This window comes from Clavelina lepadiformis, chromosome 1, assembly GCF_947623445.1.
Source record: "Clavelina lepadiformis chromosome 1, kaClaLepa1.1, whole genome shotgun sequence".
NCBI classification, from domain to species: domain Eukaryota; kingdom Metazoa; phylum Chordata; class Ascidiacea; order Aplousobranchia; family Clavelinidae; genus Clavelina; species Clavelina lepadiformis.
Genome location: NC_135240.1, coordinates 20,131,872 through 20,146,588, shown reverse-complemented (window position 1 = coordinate 20,146,588; position 14,717 = coordinate 20,131,872). Strand labels below are relative to the sequence as shown.

The 14,717-nt window shown below is 35.3% G+C and overlaps 1 protein-coding gene and 1 long non-coding RNA gene across 2 annotated transcripts; one reads left to right on the top strand and one right to left on the bottom strand.

Moving 5' to 3' along the window:
* The first annotated feature begins 7,308 nt into the window (after positions 1-7,308).
* On the top strand, positions 7,309-12,305 carry LOC143462885 (uncharacterized). The gene is made up of 7 exons (XM_076961193.1): positions 7,309-7,442; positions 8,817-8,912; positions 9,044-9,238; positions 9,350-9,493; positions 10,969-11,064; positions 11,266-11,430; positions 11,551-12,305. The coding sequence occupies exons 1-7, from the start codon at positions 7,338-7,340 to the stop codon at positions 11,977-11,979; spliced, it is 1,230 nt and encodes a 409-aa protein (XP_076817308.1). The 5' UTR covers positions 7,309-7,337; the 3' UTR covers positions 11,980-12,305.
* On the bottom strand, positions 7,423-9,356 carry LOC143462894 (uncharacterized). Its single transcript, XR_013118225.1, has 4 exons — positions 9,251-9,356; positions 9,033-9,175; positions 8,785-8,897; positions 7,423-7,552 (listed from the first exon to the last, which is right to left on the bottom strand). It is a non-coding gene; the product is annotated as an uncharacterized LOC143462894 (long non-coding RNA).
* Positions 12,306-14,717: the final 2,412 nt, after the last annotated feature.

Sequence of the window (14,717 nt, the reverse complement as noted above, 5' to 3'; positions counted from 1 at the left end):
CAGCTTCATAGTCGCTTTTACTTCGGTACCATTGCGACCATCTTGTAGAACAGAATGGTACAGAAAAGTTTAGAAGAAAAAGTGAAATTGCTCACTAAAGTAAACGAAGAAAAAAATGACGACGCTTCCTTGACAGTTCGGCAGTTAGTTGCGTTGGTGGGGATATCAAAACGTACTTTGCAAGATTGGCAGAAAAATGATGCAAATCTGCGTGAACAACGTGAAGAAACTATGCTTCGTGGACGAGGTTTAAAGACAGAGAGGAAGCGGCTCAGAATGTGCGTTTTATGCGTACTCATTTACTCGTACTCTTGTGCGTTTTATGCGATCAGTGCCAATTACTGCAGTATAGCGCAGGTGCAATTCATTTATTACGCAACAGTACAGTATTTTAAATACGTTGTTTGCCTTTACGCATGACCATGAAATGAACAATCGATTTTCTGCTTAATTCGGACAAAGCCGTTTCTCCGCTTAATTCGGCCAAAAGTGAGCAGAACCAAAGTGTCCGAATTAAGCGGAGTCGACTATATATATAATGCAAACATCAACCGCTTTCTTGAAAAATAAAGCTTTTGAAAAGCGTTAGTTTATCCTATAGTGTATGTTACTAATTTATGCCAAATATCACCGGAATTAAGCAATCGGCAACTTCTGTTAAGGTTGAAATACTGCATAATATACTTCTTCACATTTCATATACTGTATTAGCATACACAACATTCCATAGTAGCTTAGATTTCTCAATTTCCATAAATTAGTTTTACGTTGTTCTTGCTTTTCTAAACTAAGTTGAAAAACAAACAGCCAACAGTTTGACTGTGGCTTATATCTGCATAAACTTTTATTAAAAGATCAACGTCAACTATTCAGTTTATGATCAGGCAGACTACAGACCCTGCCCGTTAAGTTTGTAAAGTGTTATAACCTGGACACTTGAGGAACTAAGCTTGAATACATAAATACTGCTAAATAGTCAAGAGCAGGGTTGGGGTAATCGTAATTTTTATCGATTGTCAATCATCAGCATTTTATTAGTAATCAAATTTTTTTGAAATAAATTCAAAATTTGCTTTTACTATGATAATTTGTTGATTATTTGACTGTTTCGGCACAAAAAGCATGGTAATTAATTAATTAATTATTTATTCGATTTTCAGGGTACCAAGTAAAAAATACTTGATTCATACTTAATAAATTTGTTGTTAACTCAAATTATAATAGAATTCAAAGTCATATGTAATAATCAACTTTTTTCCCAGGAGAAGTGAATTTAATCGTTAATTATAGTTGGCAGGCTGACATGGCAAACATTAAATATTTGTTTCTTAACTCTAAATGGACTGCATGGCTAATCAAGCATCTGCTCGGTGGCCAAGTGTTTGAGGGCTGGACTCACAATAAATGCTGCTCATGTTCATGTTCGATACCCAGTGGCGCTATACCATTGTAATGCCCTTGGGCAAAGTATTAACAGCACTTGCTCCTGTTCAGTGGGTCTGGTGAACAGTTCTATTTTGCCATTAACGCATCACAATAACTTAGGACAATGAGCACAGCATAAATATGAATTAAAAATTTAAGAAGAGCCACATTTTATGAACGTTTATCAACAAAAGCCCATTGAAAATCGAATAAAACCATTAAAAATAAATTTTACTCGATTAATTATCCCATTACTTGGTGGACGTAATTGCCCCAGCCCTAGACTGGAATCTGGGATACTTTTCAACAAAAATCCAAAGTGGAAAATCAAACGTAATCTTTACGCCAGCAGATTTTGATAAAGTTTGTCGACTCCATTTAGCCCAATCCTGGTCAATAGGGTAAGTTAAGCGATGGCAAAATTATGAATACTGTAGTAGCATACCAATATCGCTGCCTTCTGCCGAGAAGCCCAGACTAGATTAACTGAAAACCAGAGCTGCTTACTCGAGTACTTTTTTGTAGAATTTGAAAGTACTCGATTACTAATTTTTCGGATTTAGCATCTAGTTCAGAAGTGCACAACCAACTGACAACACAATTTGGGTAGCATGGGTTTAGTATACACCAGGGGTCCGAAAATACTTTTTGGCACGACCCTTAAAAAATTGTTCTAAATTCCCGCGGCTCAAGCATTTTGTGAGCATATAATTGTAGCAAAGCACACGTGTGCTCGACTATTATTGCATTGTTATGTAGTAACTATGTAAAAATGCAATAATAATTAGAGGTTTAAAAAAGCTGAAGTTCACTAATTGCACATATGCGATGCTTATATTTATGATAAGTTTAAAATATTTCGCGACCCAAACTGGAAGGTCTCGCGACCCACGGTATACACATGCATCACGCAGACCCAATTTTTCAGTACTTGGGCCTACTTGATTGTTTTAAAATACTTGAATCGGTACTTGTTTCTCAATTTTTGTGATTAATTTTTTATTGCTTATTAATCGTTCTCAAACAAGTTATCAATATATAAGGTTATGCTATAGTATAGATTGACTGGTTATCTATCATCCAACTTTTTTTATTTACTGTTACGCTTTTGATCATTATATTCGTCTGCTATGTTTAAGAATAAAGGAATTAAAAATATTCCGTAGTTTTAATATTACAACAAAGTAATCGACTATGTAAGCATTGGCCTGACTTGTATTCGTATACTTGTACCGATGTAACTATTTCACCGGCGACCGTTCACCAAAGTTGCAGAATCACAATACAGTGAATGGCAGATTTTTGCTTATGGGTTTATTACTCTCGTTTCATATGATGAGAAGAAGGCATTGCGGTGGCATAGTGGTTAACGTTGGGACTCAGGTTCGATTCTTGCCATTATTTTATTTTTTTTGTTCAAATTTATTTTCAATTTAATTTCGTTATGAGAAGTGAGAGTTTGGATTGGAGAGGATTAGTTTTAACTTAATTTAGACTTCGGAAAAAAATGTGATTTTTAGTTGGAAAATATTGTTTATTTTAATTAGCAGGCTAGCTTAGTAATTTAATCAACAAAAGTAAGAGTTCGGGTCAGAGAGGTTTAGTTTTAGGTAAATTTACACTTTGGAAAATTTAGTACGTGGTTCTGAGTTGAAACTGGCATACACTTCAATTCACTGTCTAGAGTAATTGCCGTTTACCGTATTAATATTTTCCTACTTCGGTAAACGGCGCCGGTAAAATAAGTGTTTACTTCACCGGTCGCCGTTTACCAAAGTAAAAAATACTAATTGCGTAACCGGCTAAACGTTTACCAAAGTAGCTTTTTTTCAAATTCGGTAACCCACTGCCAGTGAAACGTACTTGTATACTCAAACATTTTTAAAACTAAGTACTTGTAGTCGAGTACTAAAATTATTATTTGTATACAGCTCTGCTGAAAACCTATTAACTGAACTGATATATCACTAGCCAAGTTTGGCAGAGGCTGCAATGGCTGTAGGCTGTAAGCATGTTTGACGTTTAAACAGTCTGGAGCTGAGCGCTATCGGAAGCTAAGAATAAATTTTCCCCCGAATATCCAGGCTTAATCTAGACTAGGCCTATATTCTTACACACGCAGTGTAATTTTTTCTGAAGTCTTAGTCCTATAGAGACAACGCAAACATGTCAACAAACAGAAAATCCTTCTGCTGATCGCTTTTGTGCTTCTCCTTAAGTCATCAAAAGCGTATGTAGCAACCACGAGTGCTTAATAAATCATAGTTCCAATTATAACAACATTTGCATTTCTGATTTTATTTCGATCCAATGGGATCATTAATTGATGTCATAGATATGATATTTCAATATGGATTACTTTAGTATATTACACGTGTAAATAAAATTTAGAATCTATGCTGGTGCGGGTTCTATTCATCTACTGCACTCTGTGTGTGGCATCTTCTTCCTTTAATAACACTATTGCCATGTCTTCCTTTATTAGGCTTACCATACGTCCCGTTTTAGCCGGGACAGTCCCCCTTTTTAACGTCTTGTCCCGGCGTCCCGATCGGTCGGCCAAACGTCCCGGTTTGGCATTCAGTCAGCCAGCATAGGCATACCGCATAGAAGCCATACACGAACATCAGCATATTCTTATTATTGTTTTTGCTATGTAGTGCACCGGTACTTCTTGAAGAAGAATTCGTGATCTTTTTTGTTATTTATTTCATTGTATTCGATAAAAATGTTATTGTGACGTCATATGTCGAAAGCGTCCCGCTTTTAAGGCACAAAATTATGGTAAGCCTATCCTTTATACAATCTTTGTTCAACTTTGTTCAGCAGTAATTGGGCTGGGTTAATAACAACAGTAGCCAATATGTGCTCCATCTTTGCTTGCTACCTACTAACAAACTACACTAATAAAACATACATAATACATAAGGTCAAGGGAGAATCTTTGAGTAAAGTTGTAGGCCTATAAATACCATATTAACCGGCCAAAAACCGTAGATAGCTAAAGTATCATTCATCAAATATCTGAAACCATAGTCAGCATTGAATAAATAAAAGATGTATTTAACTGCAATTGTTGCCACCATTGCTGCTTCATAGAATTTGAAGCCAGTTCTTCTCACCCCACCTTAAATCCTATTAAGGAATTTTATCAGGAATGTTTTTTTCTTATATTTTAGGAATTTATACATTTGAAATGGTTGTATAGTTACTACCAAGCAATAAGCACTAACAAAAATCATGTTTTCATTTACTTTTCGATAAAGTTGCCGCACTTAGAAAGTGGTTACAGCCAAAAAAAGTTTCACTCTGGTTCGTGTTCTTATCTCTTTGTTATGATTAGTTCAGGTGTGGCAATGGCTGGGGCTATATTACTGTTTTTGGACAACATAAAGCCCGAAACTTTAATTGTTTTTTTAGAACTTCATTTGTTTATATTAATTTTGGGTCCATTGCTTAGGCTATCTCTTATTATTTCTTTAAGTGAGCACAACCTTCTTCATGTCCAAGCTCTTATAAGTTATTCCAAAATATAGCCGTAATTACATCAGAAGAAATTATCACGTCCTATTTCCACAAACATACTTTTCAGAGAGAGACTTTTCACAAGCCGGAGTATTTCCAGAAGAGAGATTTTATAACAATAACGATTAAACTAAGATCAATTCTATTTATCGCTTTGCTATAGCCAATTAGTTAAGGCCACCAATTATACACATCGATGTGCCACAGAATTTTTCTACTAACAATTTGACAACACTATTTAAGTCACAGAACTATGTCAACAAGAACACTTTTAAATTCGTAACACTTTAACTATACTACAAGCACTTGAAAAGCATTTCCCAAAACCATCTATTAATTGAAATCCGGCACCTATTTACCTCTTTAAGAATTAATTTTTTGAATGAGATGACTAACCAAAGACTATCTTTCTTAATAATATGCACTATACTTGTATCACTGCAATGCCACTCAAGGTTCAGTTTGATTTCAGAAAAATTTATAAGATTGGGCTCTGGTTCGGTTTGAGTACAGAAAATTGTAAAGTCTTAGATTCTGGTTCGGTTTTCCAAAAACTCAAACCGGATGAAAAGTTCAGGCTCAGTTATCGTTCGACAAATCAAGGTATTAAGTTTTATGTATGTAAGTATTCAACCTACCCTATAGGGCATAGGCCTATTGATTGAATCATTTAAGCACAATATTCACTCTATTGTTTTTCAAAATTTGGAACTATTCCCGGTAAAAAAGTAAAAAGATTTACGATTATAATTACTACCTGTCCCGAAAAACATTTGGTAAGTTGGTGCGATTTTTTCCTGTTTACGTATTTGCATTTTGTAGGCTTGTGGCGGCAAACGCTATACGTTTTGGTCTCGTTTTTCTCCTTAATTTATATTCCTTCGTTGATTGCTTTTTTTAAAATAAACTTGCGTTTTCAGCTTTTTTCAGTGCCCTAATTTACGTTACGTTTAGCTTATCAGTTTGCAAATAGAGTTTATTAGTTTTTATTCGTTGGCCAACATCCTTCTGTGAGAAGCAACTAAGTTGTGCTTCTCGAGAAAAACATCCAACTTTATAAAGAGCCAAATGAAGCGTCATCGTGTACTGACATCTTGTTTGGCCACACTGGTGACCCCGACGAAGTTCGGGAACTATTGAGCGTGCTGAATTAACGGTGCGTCAGTTTGCACTTCGACTCTGATGTGCTGCTGCCATTTTTTTATTCGATTGCAGCTCGTGCCTACAGCACTAGCAATATCTGGGGGGGAGGGGGGAGGGAAGTAGTGTGGTGGAAAACGCCACGTTTTGGTCATTTTCCTTTTAAGTTCTCATATTCCTTTTTAATTTACTTTCCTTCGTTGATTGCTTTTCTTTCAATACTCTTGCGTTTTCAAACTTGTTAAGTATCTTACTTTAAGTTACGTTTACTAGCTTGCAAATAAATTTTTATCAGCTTTTATACGTTGGTCAACATGCTTCTGTGAAGAAGTAACTTAGTTGTGCTTCCCGTGAAGAGCATGGAACTTTATTAAAAGTCAGATGAAGCGTCATGGTACTGACATCCTGTTTGGCCACAGGCTAATGGTCGTTGTTATCGTTACATTGTCTGCTATACTTTCTTATGTATTCATGAACAGTAATTTATTTCACTTCATCGAAAACCGTGCAAAAATACATTGAAAATTCAAAAATTTATACGTTTCTCCATAAAAAACTTAAAACGTTTGGCTATCTATATGTTAATACTGTAAATGCTTTACAGGATTTTGTTAGAAGAGCGTTCTTGTAACATGTGACATTAATATTAAAAAATTTATACAGGCTATTGCAAAATATGAGTTTAGATGTAAACGAGAATATAACTCGAGGGGCCACATCTTGCCCATATGGGTGCAAACAAATCTTAGTCATGGAGCTGTTGGAATATAATCAATAAAGACACAAAAAGTCGTAACTTATATTTTGTAGAATACCTTTTAACAGTTGCGTTATTACTATACGCTTCGTTTATCCAAGCACGAAGATGAATGTGATTTACAAATAATAGGCCCTATTAAAAGTTGAACGCCCGGGCAAATTAGCCCGCTTGTCTCCACTCTACACTGGCCTTGTTGTAAATCAGCGCTAGAAGGCAAATTTCAGCAATCGTTATTATTCGGCTTTTCACATTACAAACATGTTTCAATATGTTTCGATAAACGTAGCAAATAAAGCGTTCGTGGCAACTTTGATTGACAATACTCACATTAGGTCAAAAGAGATAACCATTGTCCATTCAGATCCAGTTACATTGTACCTCATTATTGTCTTTTGAGATGGTTGACTCAGCTTGATTCACGTTTCAAACTCTGCTCAATCAGACGTGTGTAAAGCATTTCGGAGACTGTTCTAAGACATTAAGCTGCATGATGGCAAGTTCCAGAAAAACACCAGATGTACAGAAAACTTTGGGCTTCATGAAAGATTCTTTTGGGTATAAAATGTCCAAGAAAGTGGCAGAACTAACTCAGGTAAATATGGATTTTTGCTGTATGCTAAATCTAAAATGACAGCATACTAAACTAGCTTAAAGAGCTGTTCCACCGGTACATACTTCGTGTTTCAGAGAACAATATCTATCCTGAACAGGAAAAGTTGGTTTAAAAATTTGTCTTTGTTACTGTAGTTTACAAATTTGAGATTTATTTCACTGCAAATTCTTGTGCAAAAATATGTGAGTGACACTGTTCTTAAAGTTTTAATGGAGGTTTGAGAAAGAATCGAATAAAGTCACAAGAAACTATGTGCTTTGTACAGAGCACATAATAATGGAGTAGTGCTAACCTATTGTTTACGCATAGTGCTGAATTCTAACGTAGCTTGTATAATAAAGAAGTCTTTTGTTATGAGTAAGAAAACAAACCACAAAAAGCATATATTTGTTCAGCATCGGTTCATAATGTTTCAGTCTAAAAGTGTAAAAACATTAAACTAACTAAATTTTGTCTATTTCTGTACTGTACTAAAAGTCAGAAATTAAGGAGAAAAGTATTTTTGTTTATCGTTTGTGACTGCTGAAAACGTAAACAGTTTTTGCTCACTTATCACCTATTACAATCAAAACTAATAAGGGGAAACCAACATTAAGAAAAAATTAAATGAACGCTTCCATTACCACAGTCTGATACTATTGTTTTCCTATATTGTGTTTATTGTTTGTGTATAATTTGCGCTTTTTCTAATAGGTCGTAAACTTTCATGATTGCTAAAGGCAAGATGAGTATAGATAGATCTTGTGATGTAAACGATATCTAACTTATTAGATATGAGCACTCCTGTTACTACAACAGCGGCAGTCTTATTATCCCGGACAGTAATTGCTCGGAAGTAACCTTATTAGTTACGTCGAATGCGTCATAACCACCTTCACAATGATATGGTTTAGCTCTGGCTTGGCTTAACACTACTGACAATGACAATTGTTGACATGCAGGAAATTAGAACTTTGTTACGCGGAAGCAAAATTAACGTAAGATTTTTACTATTCATCCTTATGAATCAACATTAAACTGATCAAGTTTGCTTGTTATTTTGTTACAAAACAGAATTAAGAATTTGTCTTCCATAACTTTCCAGATGACCATGGAAACATTTTGATCGATAAATCGTAAATTTATGTATTAATAGGGTATTATTGACAGGATATTACCTTGATTTTTTAAATGTTGTTGGTCACAAATGGTTTGCTTTTGAAAAAAAAACAATTCATTTTAATCGCGTTAGACTAGCACCCTAATCAAACATTGTCCAAACATTTCCCCTTTCCTCTGAAACGTGTTTGCATAAATAGGTTACGAATACCGAATACTGTACCTTCTTGCCATGCGGAAAACCTTGTGTTCCAGGTGGTGCATATGCTCTTCTCCAGAAACCATGAAAGAGAAGTCGAACTCGATGCATTGAGGGCTGCGTACGAGGAGGAGGTTCTGCGAATAACTAAGGTCGTTCAAGTAAACTCATACACACGCTACTCCACCAGAACTCGTTGTTTTATTGAATCCAAACAAACTTAGCAGTTTTAAACCAATTATTCCTAACCTAAGATATCAGTGTGTGTTTACTTGTCAAATAGGAGGCAAAAAACAACTTTGAACGACTGGAGTATCTTTTACGAGATGCTACTCGTCAGAGGCATAAAGAAGTGGTCCAGGCGGCAGATAACACCACCCAACTGTTGAAGCAAACTCAGGAAAAAATGGAACTCCTGAAACAAGATTTATCCGACGAGCGTGCACAGTCTACGCATTTTAGGGAACTATTATCAAAAGTAATGTTATACCTCTAAAATCATGTTGCATAACGTTGTGTGATCTACGATGTGCTGTAAAAAATTACATAAAGTAGTTCTTGTTGTAAAATGATTTAATTCTGCATTCAGGCACAAGAAGACTTAGAGCGTTCTAAACAAGGAACTGACGGGGTCTCAGAAACTTTACAACAAACAAATGCGCGTCTTAAAGAACGTGAAGCCGAAGTTGCAACTTTGAAAAAGATGCATAAATTTACTGAGGAGAAATTTTTGGTGCGTGTTCTGTTGTTATTATTATAGTATATGTGTCAAGTTAAATTTTTCTTGTCTAGCCCTTGCCGCTTATACTACTAGCCAGTAGTCACTATAGCCAACAGTTACTTTCAAACTATTAATAATGTCAAATCTCCTAGCTGGTGCGGAATCAAAACAACAGTATTGCTTATCGCCATCAGCAAAACACCAGCCTTCTCTTAAAACAAAAACGTAGAATAAAAAGTAAAAAACCTTATCCAAAAAACCACAGAGCAATGAACTATAATTAAGCAGCGAGATTAGAAGTCGCGGGCAGCGTAACATGCTTCGGGGAGGAGTTGTAGGTAATGGCGTAAACCGTGTACGTGTGTAGAAAACTTACTAAACCCAATAAAAAAATTACAAGTTGCATATTGATAAAACATCGTAATCACTATAGAGTGTATACGCCATAGTCGGCGTATCCACTATGCTTTACAAATACCGTAGTTCAAGGGAATGTAGAGGCATGATTTCTTGATGGCAATATTAAAGTTCTTACTTGAGGCGTACATTCTATCATTTAGTGCACATTATATCACATTTAGGCCTCAAAATTGTGCCCTCTCTAGGCCACAGAAACGTGATTCCGGGCCCTAGGATGGAGTTTCTTTTGTGCGGTTTTCTTTAACCATTCATTTATTGTGCACTTAAGATATTCATTGTGATCTTGATCAATCCATTTCACTTTATATATTTGTTTCGGCTATTATCATCTATGTTTTTAACGCTGGAGAACATACCCTCTGCATCTTCAAACAGTGAAGTTGTATTGTTGTTTGTGTTGCTTTGACCTTAAATTCGTTAAACTTAAGAATTATTTTGTGGGTTTGGTGGCAATGCTAACCTACCATCTTATAGCACAATTATATTATTGCTATCTTGCATGTTTTAAGCCCTTGGGCTTTGCCACTTTTTCCTGCTGGTTAATTGTTCGTGTGCATGTGTCTTAGTGTGCCATAACTACAACATTTAGCATTGTAACTTTCGCTCCGCACAGTTAATGGCGAAATATAAACAATACAATTAATACATTAATACTAAACACAAAGTCACACATTGCGCACAATAATGGCCGCAACAATATGAGTGGAATACATCCAAACATATATCTAAAAACACATCGTGGAATACATCTAATATGCCTTTAAAAACATATGAAAGTGCAGTACTAAGCCAACACGCCCGTCTTCATGGTAACTACACAAAGACTTATAAAATGTGAAATTTTGTATCATATGTACAATAGTATTGCAAAGAAATCACTTCAGCATTTACGACTATCATCATAACTGTTCCTCATACAGCTGTTTACATCAGCCTGCTTTTCCACTTGAACCCAAGTTTTTGCTTTAAATTAAATTAAATTGTAAGTAAACTTCATTTAGAATTGAAAACTTTTCTATGACTTTCTCTCGTGCAGTTCAATTCAAAAATTTTGTCTTTGTTAACAGGTAACGGCGAAAGACCTCGAAGATCTCAAACAAAGGTTTGGAGAAACAGAAGGCAAACTTGCTCAATCAAAATACAATTTCTCAAAGATAGGCAAAGTATACGCAAATATAAGCAACTATGAACATACCTGCAAATTCTTGTTTTTTTAATTCTTTGAAACTATTATTATTTGTCAACATAGTGAAGCTTTCAACACACTTTTATTATGAGCTGTATTTTAACACCTGCTTAGTTATGTTTTAGAACTTCATGCATGTCTTAGGTTAACATGGGTATATCCAATCATATTATCGCAGGCTTTAGAGGAGAGCAATCAACGCGCAGAAGAATTGTCCAAGAAATTGCAGCTGGCTGAAGAGCAAATGAAATTTGCGAATCGTGAGTTGAAAAAGAAAAGCAAAGATCCGAAATTCAAATTCCCAAGAGCTGGGTTGTTGCCATCTCGCCAAACCAGTCTTAAGGTTTTCAGCATGTGATCAATTTATCCTGCAGTTGCAGTTGTATACCTTGTGCCATATTTGTAGATAATGCAAACTAATAATTACGCTATAGCCTCTGTATAACCTCTATTCTTAATACAGGATGAAGAAATAGACGCTTTAAAGAGGGAAGTGGAGCGCTTGCGAATGGAGCTCAGTAACAGAGAGGGAAATTTCAATCGCGTTTTTGCAAAGTTTCAACCGGTCGTGGTTTCAAGCGACTCTAACTACCAAAAGCCGCAAAATCCAAAAATGATGATGGTGACGTCATCGACAAGCGACACAGATGCCAAGAGAAAATATTTACCAAATGCCATACTGAACTCAGTTCCTCAAAACGCAGATCCTCACTATTTGCCTAAGACTGCGCCAGGAAGCGCTTCCAGTGTAAACTACGTCAGCTTTAATTCGAACTCTACCTTCCAACATCAAAAAACTTATGCCGGCTTAAGTAATAACCATAAACCCTCGTCTTCCTCATCAAGTCGTAATGCTGCTTCACCCAGTTTTCGGTTAGTTTTCACCAAGTGAGTGAAACATATTAAGCGATTGTAGCATTCTGAGCCCAGTGTGTCTTAAACTTTAAACGTTTTTGTAGGAAAATGGTAGAACCATACATGAGGTGTCACCTCATGTAATCAGCAACATTGCATTTTCCCGAGAGTCTTCTTTGTTATTAAATTGTAGATTGTGTTTTTTTTTTCGTGAAAAAACAGTTTTATTTTATATGTTAAGTGATATCTACGTTCACAAATAACACTTGATTCCAATTATGCTTTATTTAAATCATAAAAAGAAATTATTTCCGTAAAAGTGGTTGTTATATTTGTGTATTTAAAAGCTATAATGGTTGCAAATAGGACTGCATTTTGGCATTTTGGCTCATTTTCAATGCATTTTGGCACAGCAAACACGTGTTAAAGCAGAGTTAAATTTGAAAGTGACCGCTGATGGACTTTCGCTGAATCGCAATTCTGTGACGTCATATATCAACAAACCCGTCACAAGAAAATAGTCTGAGAACAAGCATCTGACCTTATTTGACGTCATGACAGGTTTAATTGACGCAAAAATTGAAAGCAAACAGATACCAAACCAGTAAAACGTTACAGAAAATTGGCCGTTTGTTTACCAAGTATACAGTTGTACCTACAGTACGGCGCCTACTTCAGTATCAAATTAGCTTTTTTGCACAGTCTCCAGCTGAAAATCAAACATCTAGCGCAGACCATTGGAACTTCATAGAGTTAAAATATGCTGAATGGTTCTTACTGAAGATTGCGTAACCTTTTCTCAGCTTAGTTTTTTTTATGCTTACTATAGTATAACTTTACTATTTTGACTAAATACAATGTTAAAAGTTGCTCTTATAACCTTTCACATTTAATTTTCTACATGGTATTGTCGATGTCAACACCCACAAATGCGGGTTCTTCATAAATTTCTAGTCTTGCCAATTGTACAGCGACTAAATACACTCTAGAAATGATTAACTTGGATTATAGTAGATCTTATGTCGTTTCCGATTTATTTTTTATACCTACTGTTTCGTGCCATCACGTGTTTATTGTAGAATACAATCTGTATCTTTCTTGATACTGTATAATATTAAAATCTTTATACTAATTTTTAAAAGTAATTTTTTTGAATTAAACATCTCCATGCCTTTTACTTACCATTTTATACATGTGATTTCAGTTATTCAAGTTTAACCAATACTTTTAAGCTAGTGGGCGACATAGAGCAATTGAATGGTTAAAATTGCGTTGCGAAATATAATGTTGCAGTATTGATAATTCCCTGTATTCAATCTAGAATAAAGTCATTCTAAGACGATGGTGTGTCACGTTTGGTGCAAGATAATTGTCTGAAAACCGGCATCTGACAGGGCTAACGTCATCACACGTGTAAATGACGCAAAACGATTTAAAAAACAAACAAGCAGCAAATCCGTATGACGTTGCATAAATTACAGGGCTTGTATTTGCCAATGGCCGGGTTTCTAGCAAGTTTGCTATTTTGCAATGATTGCTACAAAGATGAACAAGCAATGACTTGCTTCATTTGAAAGTTTGTAAACTGTTCATAAAATCTACGCAGTAGTTCTCACCAAGAAAACTTCCATCATTCCAAATGCTTTAAAATTCTCCACAATTTCCACCTCGGCATAAGTCTTCATAAATACACAAGCGTGTATGAATGGTAGAAAACCTGTAAGGTAATATTTTGGCAATTATAACTGGTGTAGGCTATAATCACTTTGGATGATTTGACCTGGCAGAAATCATTCACTTGCAAATAAGAAGTTCACTTAGACTTGGACTGTTGGTGATAAAACGACAAGACGGAAGATAAGATGTCAAAGAAAGGTTTTATGATTGCCGGATAATATAGCTTAAGTAAATATTTTACGACTAATCTCAAGCACGTGCTTCTTTCATATAATCGTCAGTATATAATGCGCAGTTTTCCGTCAATTTGGTGATGTGCAAATACTGGTCAATTATACACCGGCACAATGTATATGGACAATAATGTTCTGTATTATGTGGAGTTGATAAGCTGATTAAAAAGTCAATTTATAAAATACTTTAAAATTAAAATTTAAAAATAAGTCAAACTATCTTCGGGCAGTTGAATTTAAAACGTAAGACAATCGATTGAACACATAAGCCGAAGTCCTGCCCGTCTTGAAATTACGTATAGTGCAGTATAAGAAACTTTCGATATAGTGAGAATTGTGAACATGCAGGTCCTGGAATTTGCTCTTTACGGCATACGTAACGTTTACATAAATAGCAAAATCATTCAAGTATATTATTTGACATATTCGCTTGTATGTTTAACGTGTAAGTCTATACAGTAGCCTATGCCATGCGAAGCGAATCAGTAAAAACCAAAAATGTTTTGCATTCAAATTCAAGTGGCATCATGGTTGATGTCATGCATTACGATTACAAAATGAAACAATCAAAACACAAAAAAAAAACAAAAATAGGAAAGTAGCAAAAATCAAATGTTATAAATTTTTAGCAGGTCAACGCCCACGTTAAAGCCTGTGTTACGGTTCATAGGCTTTAGAAAATGGAAATTAAAGGAACACGAACCTATTATGCATTTTAATTATTTTTGAAACCCTGAATATAACTAGGCTATAGGCTTACATGTAGTTTCTAAAAATGTCGGTATTTCGAGTTAATAATCTTCAACTCGAACTCTGTATTACAGTTTCTTTGTGCCGCTGACATTGCATGTAACTGACAAAGCGC

Bases quoted from the DNA above. Each gene is read 5' to 3' on its own strand.
- LOC143462885 (XM_076961193.1), top strand. From the start codon at position 7,338: ATGATGGCAAGTTCCAGAAAAACACCAGATGTACAGAAAACTTTGGGC. The intron at 7,443-8,816 runs GTAAATATGGAT...CTTGTGTTCCAG, and splicing joins AAGTGGCAGAACTAACTCAG to GTGGTGCATATGCTCTTCTC. The intron at 9,239-9,349 runs GTAATGTTATAC...TTCTGCATTCAG, and splicing joins TTAGGGAACTATTATCAAAA to GCACAAGAAGACTTAGAGCG.